At 43.9% G+C, this 25,061-nt stretch overlaps 2 protein-coding genes across 9 annotated transcripts; one reads left to right on the forward strand and one right to left on the reverse strand.

The window, feature by feature from the left end:
• Nucleotides 1-22,579, forward strand: LOC143211952 (casein kinase I). 8 transcript variants are annotated; one of them, XR_013009577.1, is made up of 10 exons: nucleotides 1-140; nucleotides 629-739; nucleotides 1,825-1,973; nucleotides 2,781-2,977; nucleotides 3,074-3,276; nucleotides 3,471-3,732; nucleotides 4,916-5,070; nucleotides 10,809-10,902; nucleotides 21,658-21,734; nucleotides 22,309-22,579. XR_013009577.1 is itself a non-coding variant. In XM_076430129.1 (9 exons), the coding sequence occupies exons 1-9, from the start codon at nucleotides 65-67 to the stop codon at nucleotides 21,680-21,682; spliced, it is 1,272 nt and encodes a 423-aa protein (XP_076286244.1). In that variant the 5' UTR covers nucleotides 1-64; the 3' UTR covers nucleotides 21,683-22,004. The 8 variants fall into 8 exon arrangements, 5 of the variants coding, with proteins under 5 accessions (XP_076286244.1, XP_076286245.1, XP_076286242.1 ...); XR_013009579.1 differs by lacking the exon at nucleotides 10,809-10,902; XR_013009578.1 differs by lacking the exons at nucleotides 21,658-21,734; nucleotides 22,309-22,579 and adding an exon at nucleotides 14,029-18,318 and having other exon boundaries at nucleotides 10,809-10,957.
• LOC143211958 (L-xylulose reductase) lies at nucleotides 14,379-25,048 on the reverse strand. Its single transcript, XM_076430147.1, has 4 exons — nucleotides 24,890-25,048; nucleotides 23,602-24,031; nucleotides 23,023-23,171; nucleotides 14,379-22,936 (listed from the first exon to the last, which is right to left on the reverse strand). The coding sequence occupies exons 1-4, from the start codon at nucleotides 24,939-24,941 to the stop codon at nucleotides 22,833-22,835; spliced, it is 735 nt and encodes a 244-aa protein (XP_076286262.1). The 5' UTR covers nucleotides 24,942-25,048; the 3' UTR covers nucleotides 14,379-22,832.
• Between the last annotated feature and the right edge of the window lie 13 nt (nucleotides 25,049-25,061).

The raw sequence follows: 25,061 nt of genomic DNA on the forward strand, positions 1-25,061 counted from the left end.
GCCTAAAAGTCGCCTTTCCTTGCCCCGTGCTACTTTTCTTCGCGAGGGCCCGTGAGCCTCGAGGATGGAGCTGCGCGTTGGTAATAAGTACCGGCTCGGACGGAAAATCGGGAGTGGCTCCTTCGGCGACATTTATCTAGGTAAACTTCTCTCTGTACGCCTCATTCGCCTGTTTCCCTTTTCGACGTTTACCTTTTACTTGTGCTCCTTCTCTTCCCCTTCCACCTCCCCTCCTCTCTTCTCCCCATTCCCTCATCCTTGCTGTTCCCCCTACATACACGTTATACACGCATAGACGCACGTACACACCGTGCACAGACCACCTACTCTACATATACATAGTTTGCCACATACCTATTTGCCCTACGCCACGCATGAACGCGCCAACTCCCCCGTCGTACACGCGTACACGTTTTTCTCCTTGTTCTTTTTTATCCCGTTATCTCTCTCTCTCTCTCTCTCTCTCTCTCTCGCTATTTTTTTTCTTTCTATTTACCTTCGCCGTCTACCCCCTCCCCTCCCCGCACCGTTCAGACGTCCTGCTCTACTGATTTTTGGTTTGTTTTGTTACGGTAACCACGCGTTTGTGACCGGGCCTTATCTGGCCTTTTTCTCGTTGTTTCTCCAGGTACCAACATCTCCACCGGCGAGGAAGTCGCCATCAAGCTAGAATGCATAAAAACGCGGCATCCACAGTTACACATAGAATCGAGGTTCTACAAGATGATGCAAGGAGGCGGTGAGTAGAGTTTTTCGGCTGGAAACCGCGTCGTCTCGCGGTATGTCAGTCGCGGCTCGCGATTATATTTCGAAACCTGCCCGTTGTCGGACACGAACAGTCAGAATTTTCAGTTTGTTTGTTGGACAGCTGGTTGAGCCTCCTGGCCACTGAACCTTCTCTCTCTGTCTCGCTCTCCCACCCCTTCGTTTTGTCCCCTCCTGCTCCCCACCGTTCCCCCACCCCCGCTATGTTACTCCTTTCTTCCCCTACCGCGGTCTCTGTTCCTCTTTGTCACAATGTAATATGGACTTTACCGTTTTAACGATTACATATTTCTGTTGGAGTTTTAGCATTGCACTCGTGTAAATGTTTACTTTACAACTCGCCGGTAGACCGATGTTGTTTACGCGAGATTATGACTCTTTGAGAGTAAACTTGTAGGCACAGGTACATCCGAATTCTACATTTGTTCGTATCGCCGAATTTTTCGAAAAAAACAATAGAAAACCTTTAGCGGAATTTATTAGGGCGCGCACTCTTGCGTACTTTAAGTAGTCGCTTGTGTATGTATGTATGTATGTATGTATGTATTGACTTTATAGCATAGACGAGTGTATTTGTCTCTTTGTTTTGAGTAAATATTTGGATAGTCGATAGCCAATGCTGGAACAATAAGTCCTTGAATTGTATTAAAGTGTTTATGGATATTTCAGGTGTATTTTTGTCATTCGAACATTTGACTTTTTTGACCAGTTGCGTTATTGTACTAGGTATTTCTTTTTATGCAAATCATGTAAGGCTGTTTCAACAACGGATGACCCTCAATCTATTTAAAGCAGTGTATACGGTATTGTTGTAGCAAGAGTTCTTCCAAGAAGGGTATTCCTTTGCGACAATATAATATAGTTGCGCTATTCGAGTTGGTTAAATATTTATAACTGGCAGATGCAGAAAGTTTATTTTGATAAAGTATGATTATGTTTTCTGGGTAAAAAATGCATTTATCCTGTAAGTCTAATTGTGACTAAATCCGGTATACATAACTGTTAACGATTTTGGTTGTGTGTTTCATTGCAATCAACAATTTTATTGTAACGTTCCAGTTGGAATACCCACGATAAAATGGTGTGGCTCGGAAGGTGACTATAACGTGATGGTAATGGAGCTACTCGGACCATCTCTGGAGGATCTATTTAATTTCTGTTCGAGAAGATTTTCTTTAAAAACAGTGTTGTTACTCGCCGATCAATTGGTAAATAACAAATATATTACCTTTGTAGTATCAAAAACTGTCTTGAGATAATTGAAAGATAAGAGTTTCTCATCCTGTTATAGCGCTTGTTTATACATAGATGAAGTTTATCGATTCGTGACTCGCTACTTTGCAATAAAAAATTCTATAGTTTGCAATTCACGACTTCTCGTTATGTGTTTTTCAAATAGTTATATAGTCTGCGCTTAAAACTCTGTCTTCGATTCTATGTATTTACAGTGGCTATGCAAGCGCAGTGCATTATGCTGTTCAAAGTTCACAGTCTGATTATATGCAGTATTCCTTACTCTTGTTCTCCTTTGGTGAAACGAATTACAATACGGGTAACATTCTTATCAGCGAACACAGTCGGTGGCTGATAATAGAGCCCGACGGTCTCAACAAAAACAGTGTTTTAAAGTAATAGCTGGAACGAGCGAGGAAAACTTTACTTCTGAGAAAAATGCTTCCGGCGAAGGACTATTTTGGTGTCTGTCTAAATGTGGACCACGCTTGAAAAAAAAAACAACCACATCCCTGAAAAGTTTCTCTCGACGAGATATCATGGATTTCCACCGAACAATTCGCGCATTTAATACTAAATCTCAGTAAAGTCATTCGGCATGCGAAAAATACAAAAAAAATGAGATGTAGTAGCTGTATGTCGATCTTCAAATAAACCAGTTTTTTAACACTAGGCTTACGCAGCACTACAAATACAAGAATCATCGATCTCGAGAAATGACTATTGTTGTAGAAATGTTTACGAGATGATGCTACGATGATTCTTATCTTTTTTGTCCCCAGATAAGTAGAACGGACTACATTCACAGTCGCAACTTCATCCATCGAGACATCAAGCCAGACAATTTCTTGATGGGACTAGGCAAGAAAGGAAATCTTGTGTACATTATAGATTTCGGGCTGGCCAAAAAGTATCGCGACGGCCGCACTCACAAACACATACCCTACCGAGAGAACAAAAATCTTACGGGAACAGCTAGGTTCGTTGATCGATCAACTAGACTATTAAAAAGAAATTTTTCAACTCTCTTCCTAATTTGGAGGCTTACCGAAACGATTCTTTTGTCCACGAACAGATACGCAAGCATTAATACACACTTGGGAATTGAGCAATCACGGCGGGATGACCTCGAGTCTCTGGGATATGTCCTGATGTACTTCAACAGGGGTAGCTTGCCCTGGCAAGGCTTGAAAGCGGCGACCAAGAGGCAAAAGTATGAGCGTATCTCGGAGAAGAAGATGTCCACGCCTGTCGAGGAGTTGTGCAAGGGTTATCCTGGTAAATTGACAAATCAGTAGACTGCGAATTTTCTGCATTTACTGCATTGCCTATGTTTTCTGCAAAGGCTATATTATATCGACTAGGGCAAAATAGAATTTTATTTATTGCAAAAATGATTGAAAGAGGAAATAGATTTCCGCGTTCCAGCTCGAATATATCTTTTACCAAAGTAACTGCCTCGTTTATTGCAGTGGAGTTCGCGTCATATCTGAGGTATTGTCGAGGGCTGCGTTTCGAGGAGAGACCCGATTACTCGTATCTTCGGCAACTATTCCGGACGTTGTTCCACGGACAAGGGTTCACCTACGACTACGTGTTCGACTGGAACATGTTGAAGTTCGGGAACGTGAGACAACCGACGTTGCCGTCGGCGCAACAGGCGCCGATGCACTCGCAACAGACGAACACGGGGCTGCCCTCCGGGACCAATAACGATCAGGAACATCGATCAAGGTTGGTGTTCGACCGATCCGAATTAAGCAGGACCTCCACGCAAACGCCCCGCATACGAAATCAGACGTGAACATGTCGGCGGTCGCGCGCTACCGTCATGCCCACCGTCCTTCCATGCGTATAAATAGCATGGTCATTTCATTACCCAGCGGTATTCTATTTTCGGCGGCTGGGTCAATGAATCGGGAAATATACCGGTTCGAACAACAGAAATAATCGAATACAAGGAATCCTTTGTTTCAGACTTTCTTTCCTTTTCTTTCTATTTCTAACGACCCCTTAATTTCGAACCAGAACAACCTCGAGATTTTCCGGAAGATCTCTTGGTATTGTTTCTTTTTTCTTCGGTTACAGAGATGCGTTTGACTGTAGCACATGTATTTAGACACCCTGTGTTTAGAGGTGTAACGATACTCTTACAAGAATTGGAAGATATAACCCTTTGCACTTAATTTTTTCAATAGGAATCACGGTTAAAATTACTCAAATCGATTTCGTTTTGTCGAACCGACACGATGCGATTGTAACTTGCGAATCGTACATGGATCAAGATTTACCATATTACATATACGGTATGTTTTTTTTCGTTTGCACTCGAAGCGCAAATGATTAATACTACGCCCATCTGCGAGTCATGTTGTTACTAGGACTGACGAGTATCACGATCATAATAATAATAGTAATTATTATTATTACTACTACTACTACTACTATTATAAAACATATCAAACCCGAATTCATTTGTAAGCGATGATATATCGCCTTTCGATATGTACATATGTGCGAATAAAATACAGTGAAGTACGATCCATGTGAATCAATTGAATTTTCATACAATCACCGGTTTGGTAACAACATGATGCGTTTAAAGATATCTGTACATTGCTGCGAATGCTCGAAGAATCTGCCACTTGAACGACGTTGCTCGTTTAGGCTGATGGGAGTAGGTCAAGAACTAACCAATTGACCAATCTTCCTACGATATTCAGTAGAATCTTTCAGTTTGCGGTGAATCGGATGTTATCTGAAATCGCTGATTCTTTATCTCGGCAGATTTTATAGTGATTATTCGTTTCATAAAAATATTTGAATCTATTAAATGTGTTTTCTTTTATTTTTGAGGGTTAACTTGTTGCGATCTTTGTAGAGTAGCTTGATCGTCTGATAACCGTGTTCGTTGCAGGCCCTACACGCGGCAGTGTCTAGCGAACGCGTCGGTGACGACGGTGGTGGGTCCGACGGTGGGCACGACCTCGAACCTGAGAAGTCTGCGGCAGAAGCGCGAGGCGATGGACGCTCTCCGTGATCAGGACAATCAGGAGAAGATTGACCTGCAAGGTAAAATCCAGTTCTACCAAAAATTATCGGTTAGCGGTCAGCAGCAGCAACAGCAGGCGATCGGTGAGCGAAAAACGCAGCTCGTAGTTAGTCACGCACAGCCAGGCGGTAGCGAGATCGTGCAGCAACGTTCGACCCCGTGTCAGTTCAGTACGTTCAAATCGTCCCCGGTTAGGGTAACGCAAAACGTCGTGTCCCTGGACATGTCCGGCTTGAGTCTGGGACAGCGGGACGCGGCCGCGTCGCCTAACCGCGACTATCAGACGGTCAGCCGATTGCGCGAGCCGAGTCCCCAGCTGGAGAATCGCCGGAGTTCCTGGTACACGGTGGTCAAGGACGGAGATCGCGAAGTGGTGACGTTCCATGGCAGCCCGGAGACCAAGCGCGATCGCAAGGAGGATCGCGCGGCTTCCGCCGGCTCTTTGAACTGCTTCGGCAGCGTTGATAGAGACCCCGAGGACAAAAAGAGAGGTTGTCGACGAGCGGACGTGCGACGTCACTCGGGAAACGTCGAGTACCTCGACAAAGAGACCGAGTTCTTCAAGAAGATCATCCTGAACGACTCGTCGAAGCCCAGGAAGAACTTCTCGTTCGCCAGCAAAGAGGAGAAGGCTCACAGAAGTCTGGAGTCCATGGACCGGAGCGTCGACCTGTCCCGCCTGAACAGACTGGTGCTTCTGTTCGACGATCGGCCGAAAACTTTGTGCAACCGTAAACTGTGGAGCCTCGACTACTCGCAGCGGTCAAGAAAGTCGATCGACACATCCGCGAACAAAGCGCCCCCCCAGCCGAGGCGGCCGAATTTCTTCCAGCGCGTCCGACGTGGCTGGCATTTTTTACTCAAGCAACGAAGAATCCGGCGACGGAATAAATACGAGCGGCCGCAGAGCGTGCAGGAGAAGTGCGAGTATTTTTTACAGAAGTACCAGAAGAACGAGTTCCTCGTGCAGAGCACGGCGGCCACGGACAAGGAGGAGATAGTCGCCAAGTCGGAGGACAGCACGTTTCGCGTGAAGAAGGACAACGAGGAGGACAATTTGCTCGATGGAGACGCCATCAGCGACCTCGATAAGGAGCGCGAGGCGAGTCCTTCGATCGGCAACTGCTCGCCCGACGGGTCGAACGATCGTAAGAACGGCGATGGCAGCAACGCCACCTACGAGACCAAGCCTCCGGATTCTCCTAGCAACGCTCAGGACGGTTTCAACGGGAACAAGGAGGCTGACGTTGGATACTCGACGAGCCAACTGGGCAAGCTCTGCCTGCAGAACATGCAAAACGCTAATCGTAACGACGCTCTCTACTCGCACGATGTCGCTGGCAACGACAAGGAGGGACCACAGTTCATGGACTGGATCGACAACATGAAGGGCACCGTCAGCCTCGGAACGAACACCAGCGATTCGCTGGGACACGGAAAGATGGATCGGAACCTGACGGATATTCTAACGGGTATCTTGCTGGATATGTTCATCTGCATCTGCATCTAAGTGATATCTAGCTGTCCAACGCACCACCGAGCGATCTACGTCCCGCAGGTCCTTTTCTCCGTATGTTATGCTTGAATTAGTTTCGTCGGGATTTCGGCCTCTCTCCCTTTCTCCCTCCCTCCCTCTCAACCATACGTATATATTTTTCTGAACTATTTACGCTACCTATATATATATACACACACGGAGGTTGCACTATGAGAATAATTTGGCCGCGATTGCGACGCACAACTAACGGAACCGACTCCTCTTCTCTTTCTCGCGCGAGAGCGGAGGCTCGATTCTTTATACGCGACGCGTGCACCCTCGCATACCAAACCGCAGCGCCTAACGTATGTTAGAAAAGGGAACGTTCAACGATACCGCGACGATTGTATTCGATTTCGGAGGTAGATAGGTGGTGGACGGTGAACACCGGGGAAAAAGCGAAACCGGAAAATTCGATCGCCCTACTATTCGATCTGTAGAAAGGAAATCCTGAAACTCGTTGATCGGATTTCAATCTTTCGAATTTTCCAAAACAGAATCGCACGGGAGAAATTGTTGATTGGTTACCACCAGGTGTTCGAAGATCGATTTGACCGAGCCTTACACAGTTAGCTTTACTAAATAATACTCCATACACATTTATTGAACCGTTCAGGGTCTCCACTGTTTTGCTGCGGTATTTCACAGCTGGTTACAAAAGTATCTTCCGTTGCTCGGAGTCGACGAGCTCTCGGGCTCGTCGACATTGATTTGAAAACTTTGTGTTATCGAGAATTGTAGAAGAAACGATTGTGTCTGTTGTTCTTTCGCGCGTGACTCATCTGTACGTCTTATTTATTTGAAAACGATAGCCTCTTCAAATGTTCTTGAACGCGTTTTAAAACACTAACGATTCGAATTTTGAAAATCGTTTCGATAGTACGTGTTATGCGATTTATCCAGCTACTTTTGTAACCAATTGCGTCGAACATTGTAAATTAACCGGGGCGTTTATTGTCGTCGTTTCTGCTAATCGTTCGATCGCTTCACGAAAAATAGGAGAATGGAGGATTCTCTGTTCGACCCGTTGACTCGCGTCGCCATTGGCGAAAATCAGTATTAATCGAAGCATTCGGTATGGTCGAGAAGAAATTGTTGAAAAGAAAATATTCCACGGTAGTCAACGCGTCGAACGAACACGTCGATATTGTTCGACGGTAAGCATGTTAACTTTTCGAAGCGTGGCAAAATTGATTCGAATTTGGGAATGATCGATCCCCTCGATCAAGAGTTAACGAGGCGTGTCGTCGCGTTCGTTTGGTCTTTTTGTTTTTCGGAATTTCGGCTGGATTCGATGGAAGAAGGACCGGATATGTACGAGAGAATCGGACGCAGAGGACGCGCGCTTCGCAAATATCGTTCATTTGTGTTTCGTTTCATTTTTAGCGATGTTATTGCAAATATCACGTTTCGTTTCCATCGTCGAAGAAAAATCGTTCTTTCGTTTTTGGTCAAGAATCTGCAAATCAATTTCTTTCACAAGTTCGATAATTTTGAAACAAGGAACTTCTTAGCTTTACGATCAATTTATTAAATACTAGTCATTCTTTACAACTCATTTATACTTTACGCAACATTAAATTATAATGTTTTCTTATTTACAATACTCTAATCTCGTTCAAAGATATAATATGCGTAGATAGTTCACACAATGGATTAGTGCGCATCGGAAAATATCACGTGTCGTAAGTTTTGCACACAGCTTCACACCGATCAATTGCACACTGCCATTTTTTACGACCAATTGTATTCCCTTTACAAACCTAGCGGTAAGAAGGAAAAGTAACGACGAAAGTTGCGCGTGATATTTTCTAGAAAGCTCTGCGACAGCCGAGAAGGAAAGTTGCTTTAATAATTGAAAATTGTCGGAACTGTGCCGAATGCACAAGTAGATGTGCATGAATTGATGCATACACGTTGCAGTGGAAACCAAACGAAACCTCATCGAACGCACTGTCAATAAATTAATAATATTAAGAGACCACTGCCACTTCGACAGGTACTTTTAGTATTAAGTTAAGGAGAGAAAAAAAGACTACTCATTTTTCACATTTGTCACAAGTGCATAAAATTTCGAGTCCATTCATTTTTGAAAGAACAACGTAGAGCTAATCCTCGCGTACGTTCCTCTCGTATACTTTTTCCCCGGCAACCGATCGTGATCGACAACGCAGCGAAGTTTTCCGAGATGTCCGGACAGGTTACCAAAGCTTAGATAGTGTCCTAATTTTTCTACGCTCGAATTACGATCTCAAAGACTTCGCTCGTCCAACAAACGGTAGCAATCGATCCCAACGATCTTTCGGGGATCTGCGAAACGATCGACTTCATCGAAAAAAGCTGGCTGGATCCCACGTACGTACACAGTGACGAGAATATAAACAGGTGATCGCTTATCCATATACAAGTACAATTCAATTACGTTGCCATAAGTTAGATTTCGTTTGCATGGTACACCGTTCGGAGATGCGCCGATTAATTCTTTAACAATTTATTTAATCATCGATTGCTTAAGCTTAAGCTTCCGTTTCTTTTAATTCAAGAAAATTTCAAGATCACTTGTTACTTTGTACAACGATTTTCCCTATTTATAATCTCGCCGCAGTCTATCTATGTATACAAGAAAGAAACAAGAAGTCGTCGTTCCTTCGTTATCACGCATTTCTTCATTCATGATTGTCGCTTGTCCCAGAGAATTCTTCGTAATCGCGTGTCTATTTGTAATCATTCTGTTTTTTATTGATAGTAACGATGATGATGATGATGATGATTATGATTATGATGATGATGAGAAAGTAGCAAATAAACGTTTTTCCATTCAAGGACTGGTCTTCTTTATTTATTTCACCACACGACATTGTCGAATATCCTTGTCAAAATTGTATTTTTTTGTTTTCTCACTTGGCTTGAATGGAAAAACCAAAATTGTACGGCACGTCTCGAATCCAGTCACGCCGCGGATCATCTCATTCTGGGATTCGTGAGAAGAGGCTTCCGGAGCATGTCCGATTCGATCCGAGCGGGGAATCCACTTGTGTTTTGCGAACACATTTTTTTTTGTCAATTCCATCGCATCGTCTGTCTTCGCGAAGGCGCGCTGCTCTTTTTACCGTTCATCGAGCGCCTTTTCTCGTATCATTGTACCACAATCTGCCAGAGAGAATTTTTTCCATTTAAACTGCCAAGCGTGAAAGATCGTCCATTGATCCTGTGCTCATCCGTTGTGGCCTCCTCGAAGTTGAGAAAACTCGCTTTCAAGCTTTCCACACAAATCTTAAAAGTAATTCTTTTCAGAAAGAACCGCACGTTTACGCAAAATTTGTCCATTAAATTATTTCGGGATAGTGGAATTTTTTATAAGAAATTTCTAGTTTCGTTCTAAATATTGGGGAAAAGTTGCAATGCGAGAAATCACACTGAACTTCGTGGGGACCGTGTAACAAATTGCGAATATCCTTGCGCGAGTGCGTTAATTCAATTCACAAATAAGAATTGCGGAACCATTGCGAGATTTAGATGAAATTATAATTAAAGACACGTTCTACTGTCATGGCTTCGACGAATCGGTCTTTCTTCGCTTTTCTTATTATATTTCCAAAAGAGAAACGATTGAAAAGTAATCTTAAACGCGCGAACCCTAGAATTATTCTATTCAGTGAATTTTCCCCAAGAAATCGGGTTTTCTGGCCGTCAGAGTAGGAATCCGTTTGAAACAATACCGAACGAACGTGTGTCGTTTGACCCGCGCCACGCCGCGCGCCGTCAAGCTGCGTGAAACCATCTTGCAACTAATCGGAGCGTCGCGCACGGTGGATGCAACTCCCAACATACCAACAGTGGTCATTCAAGACGCGCGCTTTTGCAATGCGAGCACCGTGTTCTCCAGTTTCTTATTTTTATTCTGCGTCGACCAGAGCTACCGCACGACTGCGAATGCGTTTCGACACTCCTGTTCTCTCGGGGGAACGACCGGACAGTTCCGCGGAGAATTCCGCAGGTTCCCGATTTATGGCCTGCGTCAAACGAACAACGCGATACTAAACCATGTTCGCAAGACAATAGACTAGATGCCAAAGTACAAAGAAGAAATTACACTTGAAAATAACGTTAGTTAGTTTACCCTGTAATTTACGGTAGATAGAGTATATCGCGCGTCGATGATTTTCGAGGCACTTGCCGATGTATCATACGATCTGTTATTTTCTTACTGGTCTATTTCAGTGACGGGCTTGCCCGGCCCGGAGCGAAGGGTCAGCATGAGGCTGCACCGTAGGGACGCAGCCGCAGCTGCGGGCGAAATGCAGCCGAAGTCCAAGTGAGTTGCTATATCACACAAGCAAGCAGTATCATCGCCGCGCTAAAGCACCTAAGTATAACTCGCTCTTTGCCTAGCATTTAGGGTGTGGTCTTTCGCTGTACGTGGCTTCGTATAACCGGTTGTACCGTCTCGGTTCCTCTCGATCTTGCCAATTCGAATCGTCGCGCGTCGGTATGTACATATTAGGGCTGTTACTTTCCTTCGAAGGACGAAGTTTTCGAAGTTTCGATCTGAGGAACTTCGAAGCAGAGTTGAGCAAAAATTTAATCAACGATTGACGACTAAATTTCTACTTTAATCGTTAATCGCAATTAACAATTAATCTCCTCGTTTAGTCGTTAAAATTGTGGTTAACGATTAAATACTTATTAATCGTTAATTGCGATTAACGATTATTAATCGTCAATCGGATAATTGATTAATGATTAACTGCTGAAATTTCGAAATGAAATACGTAATCAGAACTGTATGAATACTGAAAAAAATGTAAACTGGGTTTAGGTGTATTGTCATTAGGTCCATAATACAAATTCTGTTTACGTGCTTTTATGTTTTTTTTCGATGATTCCTTTTTTTAATCGTATACATTAATCAATCAACTATGATTAAAAATTTAGTCGATTAATGCCCAACTCTGCTTCGAAGGTGATGTAGGTAGACTGCGGATTTTATGCATTTATGAAAAAAATACAAGTAAAAGTACAATTTAGAGCAGTGGACATGTTAAAAATATTCAAGGACATCAAGATATCAGTTTCAGTTGAATAGGATAATTAAAAGGAGAATACAATTTTTATCTGGCTCTCCTGTGTTCTGCAATCAAGGCGAACATTTTTTATTTGGCATAAAGATCCGCTGTCTAGTGGTCTTCGAATATTCGAAGAGTCGAAGCTTCGGAAAAGTAACAGCCCTAGTACATATACGGCACGGTAAACGCTGCACCCGCGGGATCTAATTCGCGTCTCGTTTCCTTTCGATCCTCCCGGATCTCGCTCGATTCAATCAACAATTATTTCTCACATCGTGTTCTGTCTTCTTCTCTTTCTCCGTTATCCGTTATCGTTTGCCTTTCCGAAAGGCAAAGAAGATACACCTGCTATCAAGCTGCAGATTTTTCTATTTCAATTTTCAAAGTCTCCGAATTTTTCTTGAATTTTTACCGTAATAAAACTGCTAGAGAATTCTGATCAATTTTATCTTTCCACTTTCGATTCGATCAAACGAATTCCTTCGATTTTGTTCGATGTGATTTTCTAGCAGTTGTATTTTCATAACGTTGGATATAAGCTGTAAAATAATAGAAAGGTGGTTTCTTCTTTCGGAACAGATGATAGCGAACGCGTTAACTACATGTTATAGTTATAAATGGATTATGGAAGTGGCCAGCGCGGTAACTCCGATAAAACGAGAGAACCAAAGAAGGCGAGATACCGAGCTCGTTACACTTGGTGCTTTGTCATCGACGATTGCATGGAACGGTCATCGAATCATCGCGAGTTCATTCGATCGACAGCAGAGTTGGACAGAAATGATTTCGAATAACGAATAAACCCATTTATCATCTATTTATTCTATATAAATTGGTTTGTTCGTTTGTTATCTTCTTGTTCAAATGACGATTAAATTCACGGTAGGAAGTATGTAGTAGTTCGTTATTCGAATAATGGCCAACTCTGATCGATAGCTTGTGTTTCTCCAACGATACAGCCTCGCGTGTTCCTCGCATAGCTTCCGATCGCTGTTGTACTTACCGGTTCGATGCACCGTTGTATTTATGAGCGCACGCGCGGTTTTCTGGATATCTATTACGACTTACGGCTTACGACTGGCAATGTACATACATACATCAGGTTTCTCGTGTCGAAAACCGGGCTGCGATCGGATCTCGCGTTTCACCGAATTCTGCCGTAGAGGCTCCCGTGCTGCTTGCGAACTGGATCTCGATGTGGATGTCGCGTCGGTGTTAATAGTTAAATCTTTTACTTGGCTCTAATTTTTCGCCAGGTCAGATTTTTGGTAGATTTCGGTGTCTCGATACCGTGGCATGGTTCTCGTCCGGATCCGGACCGCCTAGAGATCCGGGGAGAAGTTGAGTGGGGAAAGGGAGAGCACTGTCGTCATTTCGAAAGAATGTTGATCACCGATTCCGCTAAATTAAAGTCTCGTTTCACAGGTTTCGAATGCTCGCACTCAGAAATTATTTGACTTGTTTTATGATTAGACACTTTGAATGGGAAATCGAGTGAGCACATTCTTTCGAAAATGCAACGTTACAATCTGTTTGCCTGCTATCGGGTGCACTGGGATATGGTATTTTTTCTTCGATCACGATTGTTACCAGTTGGCATGTTTCGCGTAACACATAGGAACGAGTGTGACACACGAATGAATGGGTTTCTTTTAAGCTGATGGGTCGATACATACTTCCTCTCTCCACCACTGATTTTGTTCGTTTTATCGTCGCGGTGAACGTGTCCCGGATGACGTCGCCTGTACAGCGATCGAGATCCATGAAATTGGTTCAAAGATTCCTATTCCTCGTTCGTAAACAGAGGTGTACGAGAACTCGAAAATGTCCGGTTGTCGGTGAATTTCTTCGGAATCGGGACACCATCGTCTACTCGACATTTTCGGGTTCTTCTCGCGCACCTCTGTTTGCAAACCAACACCGTAGACCCAGAAGCCCGTCGTTCAAGTAGCGATGGGACCGATCCCAAGGGGATACATACTCGGTATCGATCGGTCGATGCGTATTCATACTTTCGCCTTGATTTCGAAATTGGTATCGAGCGAAGACGAATCTCTGTATCGATAATTGTAATTATTAGACTGCGGATCTTTATGCATTTATGAGAAAATTGGTTGGGTTAAATATGAAACGGTAAAAAGTTAGAACAATTCAAGAACATTGTTTTGAATGTAACGAAGTCATTAGGGAATAAAATCAATTCTTGTTTTACTTCTGCTTACCACAATCAATGTAGAACATTTTTATTTTGCATAAAGATCCGCAGTCTAGTAATTATAATTAATAGCAAATACCTGACAAAATTTCGATCCCATCGCTACGTTTAAGTTCACCGGAAAACCCACTTTATGTTCTTTCGTTGACTGTTTTTTCAGGTAACCGAAAGCCAACTCACTAATTCTAAATCACGAAAGTAGGCAAAGAGGGGGCGAAATAATCTCCTGTGCCACGGTAGCGGACGCCGGCGAAACACTGAAATCGTGGATAAACGATTCGCCTAGCGATCCTTCTCTCTGACGACGCGACTGCGATGGCCCGACGGTCTCGAGCCTCTCGCTTATCCGATCGATCATCCCCGTTCGAGCATCCGCCATTCTCAAGAGACAGAAACCAAACCGTTTAACAAAACAAAAAATAATCGATTCCTTCACCGACACGCATCAAAAACAAACAAAAAATATGTCGAGACAACGAGAGAAAGCAAAATTTCACATCTCTTTTTCTCTCTCTCTCTCTCTCTCTCTCTCTCTCGAGTGCGCAGGTCGAAGCGAGTTTATCGAACGGTTTTCCCGATCGTCTAGAAATCAAAAAACTACTCTTTGCTAAGAACAAAAGAAACGAAAGGCGTTCGTTGGGACGAGGGAACGAAAGACGCTAATGTCGCTGTTTTGTGTGTCTTTTGTTTTGGAAGCGCCAATGCGACGGCAATGGCCCCGCCCATCCGGATGGACAAGCTGCCAGCCGTAAAGCACAAGTGAATCAACTACTACAACGTCAACAGCAGCAGCAGCAATAGCAGGCTCGTCGTCGACAGTTTCGTCGGTGTTGTGTGCCCCGCGCGACCTGAGATCTAAGAGTCTACCTGGTCGACGATCGATTCGGACGATCAAACCCGTTGTCGATCCAGAATGCTCCCGAATGACGCGACTGCCTAGCTAAGCGTACCCGCGAATTCCAGAAGAAGCTATGTATGTCGGTGATGCGAACGCTCGAAGAGACGCCGCGCCGGGGACCTGAAACACAGCTGGGAAGACCTCAACGAAGATCGAGGATCGTGGGAACTGTTCCCAACGAGGCCGATCGGCCCGGAACGGAACAGCCAGCGAGCGAACCAGATGCAAGATCTAGAAGATCGTCTGACGGTTGTTCCGGTGTGTGCAGAAGGATGCTCGGTGTCCCGACGAACCGAGATCGAATCTCGTCTTGATCGTTTCGCTACAGATCTCTGGACAGCTTTAGAGATCGAGGGCAAAGACATCGTCTAGAGAAGACTGAACTTCCTCTTGCCGTTCTTGCAGTCTGAATCAAACAAAGTCTCTTCGGGTATTCTGGTGGTCCGTTCGCTATCGCCGACGCGCTCTCTGCCACGATACTGGATCTCGTTGGAAGCGTCGCATTAGCTCGCGACCTTGTTGTTAAATTGAACCGCGCCTCGGTCGAGATTCGAATTCGTACGTGTTAATTCGCTTTGTCGTTCGTAGTCCGCGGGTGTTTGTTTGTTTATGTGAATGTTAACGTTTCGAAGTAATCGTCGGAGGAAAATCTGTAAATTGTATCGAGAAATTGTAACTGTTGTTTTGCGTAAGCGATCGCGTAATCCGACCGTTCCTGTTTCCGCTTTCTAGAGGATAAGGATCATCGTCGGGAGATTAGCACGAATTCACGAGGTTGCGGAGGTGTTTTTTTTTTTTTAGAGTAGTCACGATCGTCCGTGTCGTGGCGCCGCGCTGGCGAACGCGTCGAGAACCCAGAAACGATCAACTGTATAAATATGTAATGTACCCGATCAACCGTGATTTGTACATAGACAAAATCGCGAAAATCGATGGCTGGACGAAGCGTCTCAGACGTCGATAGCGCTCGGAGCTGTGAATGTCTCGAACGAAAACGCGCGAACTTTCGCGAGAAGCTCGATTATTCTTTGAACGGTCCCCCTGAATACGACGTTAAGAAACACGGCCGATCAATGGCCACACCCGGTTGTGATGAACGCTCGCTCCTATCGATCGTAGGCCAACGGTGCTCCGATTTTCACCCATAGACCAACATATTTCCGTAAAACACGATGGACGCAATGAAAATCAAAACGTTAGCAGCTTGTCGCAGCAGATTAAGTCGTAGAAATTCTGTGGACGTTTATCATTCGTTCGATTTGCGATTTATAAATGAAAGTTGGTTTCGTTCAGCTCCTTCGAAAACTATACAAAGGAACTTCCGTCGCGTCGAGTCGAACAAAAATAAAATAGAAATCTGTATTTTCATTTTGTTTATTATTCAAACTGTCCGTCGATCCAAACGATCTTCTACTCTCGATACTTGCCCAGAAAATAATGTAAATTTCTATGAAAATTCTCGGTCTATTCCCAAGAGAACTTGCACCTGCAAACAGGTGTTTTCAATCGATCCGAAATTAGCAAGTTTTGTGCAACGAAAGTTGCCTCTGCTTCGATCTTTTCAGTTCTTTTAATAAATATATGTATGTATATTAACGATATTTCATTAAATATACATAGACCAATGAACGAACAAAAAGGTGGTTCCATCGATTTCAGTGATCTTGTTGTTCTTTTGCTGTTTACTCTTCGAATCGACTTACATTGTGCCTCCTAAGTGGACTGCGGATTTCAACGGTAGAGATTGAAACTTTGAACATTAAAAGTGTCGAAGAGTATCGAGACGCTACTTTCGTCTTGCTAACAGTCTCAAAGGGATTACCTTGTAATTAACGAAGAAAATGTTTATTTTTCATAAAGATAGAAAACGTAGTCTACTAGTAAGTTCGGATTCGGAAGAAACGGGCCTCGCGCCACGCGCAGAATGAAAATAAACATTCGATGGCAGCTAAAAAGAGATAAACTTGCGTCGTGCGAAAATGGACGGAAATGTGAGGCTGGTTTATGGCATCGGTTGACAACGAATGGCCGGGAATTATGCGGGCAGCGCGAGGAGTATCGCGCGAACCTTGCCAAGATCGATCGAGCGTGAGCGTGAGCGTACCGTACAGTTCGTGTCCTAGCGACGTTTTCGCGGTTTCGCACGCGTAAACCCGTCAACGATCGGTTCGCTCGGAGAAGGAGGCGATCGTTTGGCACGATTCGAGGCTTCCCGTTCCATTCGCCCTTCTTTTTTATACTAATCGAGCCGTGCCCGGCGAGAGATCGTAGGATTGTAATCACGTGGGTTTGGTTCTGTTCACGGTTGTCGTCCGAAAAAGGCGACGAGGCGGGCGTAACTTTTCGATCTTTCTAGCTATTCGAAGAAGTGTTCGAAGCGCGATAGCTTTCTGCGAACAGCACCGAACTCTGTCAATTATCAACTCGCGTTAACGGTTCAGCTCTGTTCGCAGGCGTTTCCGGAAAAGAGATGAGCAACGCGTAACCGAAACATAGAAAAATCGATTTAGAGGAAGGAATGATGCGACCACGCTCTAGATTCTAGATCTAGACGAATTCGAAGGATCATTTTGCGTAATTCGGAAATCGAAGAATTATCGGGAACTTTGGAAACTCGTATTATGCGAAACGTTGACGAACTGTGTACCAAATTATGTGTTCTCGTTGTTAGGACTTGATCCGGTCCAATGTTCTCTTTTTATTACGTAGATTCGGTCCTGTGCAGGATTACTTGTTAATCCGCGCGACGAATACGGTGCAGTTTCATTGTGGAACTAAGCGCGAACTCCAAGTTCGTCGGCCTTGGGGAAAAAGGCTGTAGACACGTGTATTTAGACATTTTAGACGAACGGTGCCGGTTCGCAATTATTGACCGAACAGAAAAACCAGATGTCGAATCTAGAAATAAGTATCAATTATAATTGAATGTTAAGGAGCGGCAGGTGACTATAGACAGGAAGTCGTCTAAGAATAGTATGGAAATACATATTCTATTCTTTGTATCCCGAAGAATTGATTCTTTTTGTGATTGTTTATAAAACCCGGAGGAGAGAAATCAACGTGATTTAATCGAGAATAAATCGAGAAGGTCTGTCTGCCTGTATGTATCTCTGCCCGTGTCTGAACGGGCAGGGAGAAGAAGCGCGTAGTTTTATACTGTTGCGAACGCTATTAACAATTCAGAAACGCAAGGCATTTGGTAAAAGGTTTGCCAGTGAACAGCACCAAACTCCATCTTGTCTAGCGTGTTAGGAAAGTCCCAGGAATGATTGTTAAGCTTTACGGAAAATCGATTATGTCGATTAAGCGATCGAACGACTAAACCTACTTACGAATTCGAGTAGTCGAGTGAATTTCACTTGGTTCCCTATTATTATTTACATTCGATCGAAATCGCTCGCCGCGTTGAAAGCTGCGAGTCGTCGCGCTGCGTTTTTAAATGATAAAAATTATCTAGTTGTATTCTGTGAGATTTTTACATACTTTGATACGATCGATCTTTATAAAAGGTTCTATATCAAATTTTTGTTAGAAAGAAGTCTAATCCGCGCAGGCTTTGGAATATTGACAAAATCAAGCGAATATTAAACTCGAAGAGTTTAGAAGTTGTCGAAAGGATTTTCCTAACACTCTGTTCTCGCTAGACTGCGGATCTCGATGCGAACTCCCATTTTTATAGCTTATGTTAGAAATTCCATGGAGGAAGGAATTCCATTTCGACTACGATTCCTAAGAACAAAGTAGAAACATTGGTGATATATACTGTATGTATGTATCTACGAGCCTTTGTGCGACGCGACGCGAACGCGTAAAGATCCGCAGTGTAGTCTCACAGTGTGCGTTTCGTGTGCGTGTCCCTCTTCGTCCCGTGTGCTTGTATCTCGACTTACGTGTTCGTGTACGTGCGTAATTTCGTCTGCTCAGACTACGGAGACTTTCGGCGGAGGAGAGGAGAGAGCGAGGAAAGAGAGATTTCTCTCGGACTTGCGTAAAAACCGAGCGGAACCGCATCGATCGAATTTTGTAACTCGTGGCATCAAGAGAACTCGCTGTCCCCGGTCCAACAATAATTGAAAAATGTGCAATACATTCTTTCGTATGAGCCTTCGTTCGCAATGATACAAATTCTAAAATAACGTCTACGATATCGGTAGCTTTAAGTGTTTTGTATCTACTTTGAGAAGAAAAAAAAGAAATAATTATCCGATTAAGTAAACATCTCACTCGTATTTATTGCAATCATCCATCAAAACGGAGGCAGGAAGCTTCGGAACGCCGCGCGGCGCGAGTCGGAATCGAGTATGTATACGATTTCATAGGAATCTAAAAGTTTAGACAAATGAATATTTGAATAAACTCTACCAAATTATACAATCTATTTATCTATTTATTATTCTCTAGATTACACGGATATAGGAACGTTTGCATAGCAACGATGTGATTTTTCCAACGCGTATACTTATTTCCGAGTCGCTCCGCGCAACGCCTCGTCGCAAATAAAAGTTTCTTTGCGTCTTATAAACATACGGAGGCGAGTTAACAAAGTCCCTCCGAGGCCGGAAGTCGCGCGGCAGCCATCGCTCGAATCTTCAGCCCCGACATTCAGGGAATAACGAAGACTCATATAAGAAGATAATATTCGATATTCGCCAGAAATAAGACCGAAAACCTCATCGAGAAACGAGAAATCTTGTTTCCCTCGATACCGTAACTCTTTGCCTCGAGTCCTCGAGTTCTCTTGAGCGCGATTCGACCCGTTCGCTGTTCCTCGCGTTCTTCGTTCGAGAACACGGACTTTCCGATTTTCTTAGTCGATCGATGCGTTTCGGAAAAAGAGAGAAAGGGTAAGAATCAAATACCGAAAGTCCGAGAGACACGCAGTCCCAGCAAAAGAACAACCAGATTTTTATCGACTACTCTCTTTAACGAAAGTGATTTTTCAAAAGCAATTCTCGAGAAACCCGCGCATTCGATTCCATCGTTCGCCGCCGTGTTTCCCATTCCTCGTCGCTTCCTGTTTCGTCGTTATTCATTTTTCCCCCCTCTCCTCCATTAACCCGCCGCGCCGAATCAACTCGTCTTGTGTAACGAACAAAAAAATGATCGTGAACGCGATGCGTACGAGTAAAAATGCAAAAAACGATAAATTAAAAGAACAAAAAAAACGTGATAAGAAATGGTGTGTATATATACATGTAATATGTATACATATACACGCATACAACAACAAAAATATATATTATACCGACACGTGTTTTTCTATGTATGATTTGTTTTGATAGGGTACGCTACTACCGCTACTATTAATTACTATTACCATTAACTATTAGCCATTAACTACTAGCAACTATTACTACTACCAACTACTACCGCTGCTGCTACCGCTAATTACGCTATTTACTATGTTGTAACTGTAACTGGTACAGCGACACGAATTGGTCGCGCAACGATCTGCTTGGGGGAACGAAACGAATGGGTCTCGGTCGACCCGGGAACCGGAAGCGGCGCTTTTCACCGTGTGCCCTCCACACCTTTATCGCGTATTTCTTTCCCGTATTTTGGTTTTTCACTTCTTTCTTGATTTCTCATTTATAAGAGAACTGAAACGCTAGCTGTTCCACGCTCGACGATCTAAAGCCGATTGATCGTTCGTTCGCCAAGTCCCTCGAGTCTGATTTGTCGTACCATTTTCGCGAACTATCGGAAAGAATCGTGTTTAGTCGACGATCGATTGGATAGAATTATATCGGATCGGTGAGATCGCTCTCGAGCTTTCAACACGGAGGAAACGAACACTGCCAGCGCGAATTATCCTTGCGTTCTACCGACGCGACGCGTCGTGACTCACGGCCGGCACGACTGAAAAGCACACGGACATGAGTACCTTTAATCGATGGAAACGTCGATTCGCCGCCTCGCGCGAGTCGCGCGCCGCCTCCGTGTCCCTAGATTCGGGCATGGGCAATAATACATACATGCACCTTTGCTGATACACAGGACAGTTTCGGTTCTTTCTATCTCTCCTTTCTTTTCGTTTGAACGGACCTCCGAATACCGAGTGGATCACTTCGAGGAGACGTCCTTCTACTACGATCCTTTTACTTTCTACCGTTAGCATTATTTTTATTTTAGCCCTACAATTTTCTTCGTACTTGGGTACCTATCGTATAGACTATAGACTCTCTTTTGTTCGTTCGCGATGTTCATTGTATTTTAACTATACTAATATCGAGAAACTGTATCGAAGAGACCGGTTTGTATATGTACATAACATGCGATTAACTATGATCGATTAAGACAGAGAACAAGAAGAAGCAGCGACCGAATAACGATTAAGAAAAAGATGGATGGCTATACAATATGTATAATAATAAGCGATAAAGCGAGCGCTCGAGGGAGGTCTTCTCTGTGTTCGCGGATGTTTGCGTGTGCGCGTCGAAATCACCGAACGAACGAAAGAAAGGGTCAGGCGATTGATTTAGCTGACAACGAGAATAAACGCGAGAACGAACGCAGACTAACAGTGCGAAGACCTGCTTCCGTGTAACATAAAAGAAAAATCGTTTCAGGCGGCGCCGAACTGTTTCCCTTGTTCCTCGCGATTCGTCGAGCTTCGTGTAGTTGTATTCGCTTCTGGGAAACAAATACTTGCTACAGAGAACGCAGCAAGCTGGCGAAACTGGAATTAGAAAGGTTCGTGTCTCGCGCAGCGATTGTAAAAAGAAAATCGAGAGGAAAAGCGATCGAGTGTGCGTGGGTGCGTGCGGAGCGTGTCGAGGAACCGCGGAGGAATACGCGATTCGTGGTTTTTGTTTCTAAACGCAACCTGTTGCCGATCAGCCAGTTTCGAGTTTCCTCTTACAGATATTCACGGTTTTCCTTTCTTTGTAGGTTGATGAAAAGCACGAGCGGCTGACCGTCGACTCGATCGACGCGCCCCTAGCTATCCGTGGATCTCGGTCGCATCCGTAAGTGATCTACTTTCCTTCTCCTTTTCCGTTTCCGACAGGGATTCGCGGAGGACCTGCACCCGAGGGAGGCTCGATCGATTCCCGGCGGGACCCGGGACAGCCGGGACTTGCGTTTTCTTTTCACGCTGCTGCTCTTCGTGATTCTTTCGGACAACGCGCGCAGCCGAGCGCAAAAGGTTCCTACTTCGGAGGCGCGCGGCACTCGCAAAACAATTTCAGAACGCATCAACAGTTCCTGGAAAGTGGAAAGATTACAACAGATTTAGCGAGTTCCGCGTGCTCTCGAACAAAGCATAACTAAATCTGTTATGTCCCTTATTTCGAAGTTGTCCACTAGCCACGCCGGAGAGTAAGAGAGAAGATTTTATTCTCACCCAAGACCACCGGTCTTGCGTTCGGATCTGTCTGGGTTCCAGACCTCTCCTCGAGGTTCGTCGACCCTAAGGGCTGTATAGCACACCCTGGTATAGTTGTTTTTTCGAAACTACAGACTGTATTGGTCTAACCTCCTCGAATCCGAGAACTTTTTGCCGCGGCGCCGAGACCTGATCGTTACGAATAATGCCCTTAGGATGAACACACTCGGTCGCTTGGCTAGCTATACTCGCAGACGGTTCGCCAAACCGCCCAAGAGTCCCCCGAAGAGCGGCGACGCCCCTCCGATAGGACTCGACTAGGCCGGTTTGCTGGATCGCCGATTCCCGTCAGAGAAATACAAGTTTCTTCTTCGAAAGGGCACGAGCGTTCCCCGGCATTCTCCGCCGCACGCTCGCCGAGTCTAGTTGAATAATACAAAAAGAAGAAACGAAGCATTTTTTAAATTAAACGAGATAAAAGAACAACTGCGTTTTTTCAACCCCGTCGTTTCCCGAATCTCCGTTCCCTTTTCCTCCGGCGAAGGCGAAATGTAAACATTTAATAAGTTTAGTATCATCTTATTTTTCATAATCCCCTTATACACGATAAAGCAAATATTTCGCAGAAAATATTTGTTCGTTAATTTGTATATATATACATAATCTTAATATTTATAAGGCGAGATTCGATTAGTATGCTGTAAATGAGATTCGTCGAGCATCGACATCGACCGATGCCTTACGTCGCCAAAAATCCACCGTCGATCGGTAACATGGTTCCGTTGATCATGGAACTTCGATCGCTCAAGAAGAAGACGATTGCGTCGACGACTTCGTGCACCTCTGTAAACACGGCAATACAAAAATCAGAATTGTCGTCGAAATCGTTCTATAAAATATCGTCGTAGAGATCGGTCCATATGCATTACCAGCAAATCGGCCCAACGGTATCTTATTTTTCATGGTTTTCGCCTTCTCCGGATCGCTCCAGCCCAGTTTTCCCATATCAGTCATCACCACCGTAGGGTTCACGGAGTTCACTCGAATCTTGTGTGGACCAAACTCGAGAGCCATCACTCTGAAGAAGATAGACATCGTAAGTAAAATGGTAAAACGCATCGATCGTACGAATTATTCTTTCGTTGTCAATGGTCTAACGTTAAAGTAGCTCGGGGACGTTGCTGTGACACAGGCAATTTTCAATATCTATGCCGGTGCCGGTAGATAATGTGTAAAGATATTAACACATTAGTGACCGGTGATTATTGCATAATTTTGAAAAATCTATGGTACATGGCTAAACACTTTTTAATGGAACCTTCAATAGTAACAGTAATGTTCATTGTGAACTAACAATTCACCCTCAATAACGTATTCTAATAGTTTCATTCAAGATTGCAATGTAAATGAAAATTTCTATGCTTTCTTTTGGTACAGCAGAATTATTGAAAATCCTATTAATAGGCTTCCGGTAGGTAAAGTGTTAATTGAACAATTAGTTTCCATACTTGGACAGCATGTCCACCGCTGCCTTGGTAGCGCAATAGATAGAATGATCCAACAAAGCGGCCTGGCTAGCCTGCGAAGATACGTTAACGATGCTGCCGCCGACCTTCCTCTTGATCATGTCGGCGGCGACAGACTGAGTGACGTTCACGACCGATTTCACGTTAGCGCCGATGCTCAAGTCGAAGTCTTCTTCCGTGACTTCCATGAATGGTTGGAGAACGGCGACGGCGGCATTGTTCACCAGCAAATCGATAGGCAGAACGCTTTCGATAGCTTTCTTGGTCGCTTTCCAGTCGAGAAGGTCTACGCAAACGGTTTGGATGCTGGGATCCGCGGCAACGAGTTTATCCAGGTTTGCCTTCGTCTTGGATAGGGCGATTACCTGACCTTTGTACTTGGACAGGCGCAGCGCCACGTCCCTGCCGATACCTAGAATTTATCAATGCGTTAATTCGGGAGGATCGATTAAATCGTTCTTTCTAGCGAACAAGATAAAATTGTTAACAACGTTGATTTGGAAAATGATCGTTTAGAATCTAGAAAAATAAAAAAAGAGCCAACAGCACGCGGTGTTCCCAAGCGATCACCCATCCAAGTGTATACTAACGACTAACACAAACCACGCTCAACGCTACGCTGTTTAACTTTGGTGATCGGACGAGAACCAGTTCTCTGCAGCGTGATATGCCCGTTGGCGACTACACTATAATTTTTTCATTCCGAAATGACGCGATACGAGCATTTCATAAAATACATATTCCAAAATTGAGAAAAGTTTCTTCACGAATTCTATAAGAATAGATTCATTTAAATTTAAATTGCGTCTTCCCAACTTTATCGCTTCGCTTTCGTATTCGTCCACTGAACTTATTGACAACGATTTATTAATGTAATCGTTACGAGAATGTTTTATTATTACATTACTAATCGTTTCTTTCGCATGATCAAACGTTTCCATTCACATTTGTAAATAGAGATATATGTACATACATATATGTATGTACTATTTACTGCCACTTACGGCATTTACTAATCGTTGGTTCCTACGCGAAAGAATCATTTGATCTGATTGGTTCGTTTCGAGCTGTTGCCCAATTGGCGATAACCTCTCTTATCAAACCGTGGTATTTAGTGTTATTAATCTTGTCAAACCGTACAATTCCATTCATCCGGAATGGAATCATATATATAATAATATATATATATATATAAAATTTATACTTACAAGTTACAAGTAAAATAAAAATATCGTAACCGTTTGTCGATTCGACAACGATAACGGCTTACCTTGACCGGCACCTGTTACGAGGATACGTTTCCCTTCGAAGTTGATGTTCATCGTGGACGAATCCGTTACCGACTAATCAACCATGGCATTTTCAAAGGCTACGGCTACGGCCCCCTTGTCGCGCTCCCCGTTGCTGTCTCCGTGACGTGACATGTTACGGTCATAATCAGT

The sequence above is a fragment of the Lasioglossum baleicum genome, chromosome 9 (genome assembly GCF_051020765.1).
Source record: "Lasioglossum baleicum chromosome 9, iyLasBale1, whole genome shotgun sequence".
NCBI lineage: Eukaryota > Metazoa > Arthropoda > Insecta > Hymenoptera > Halictidae > Lasioglossum > Lasioglossum baleicum.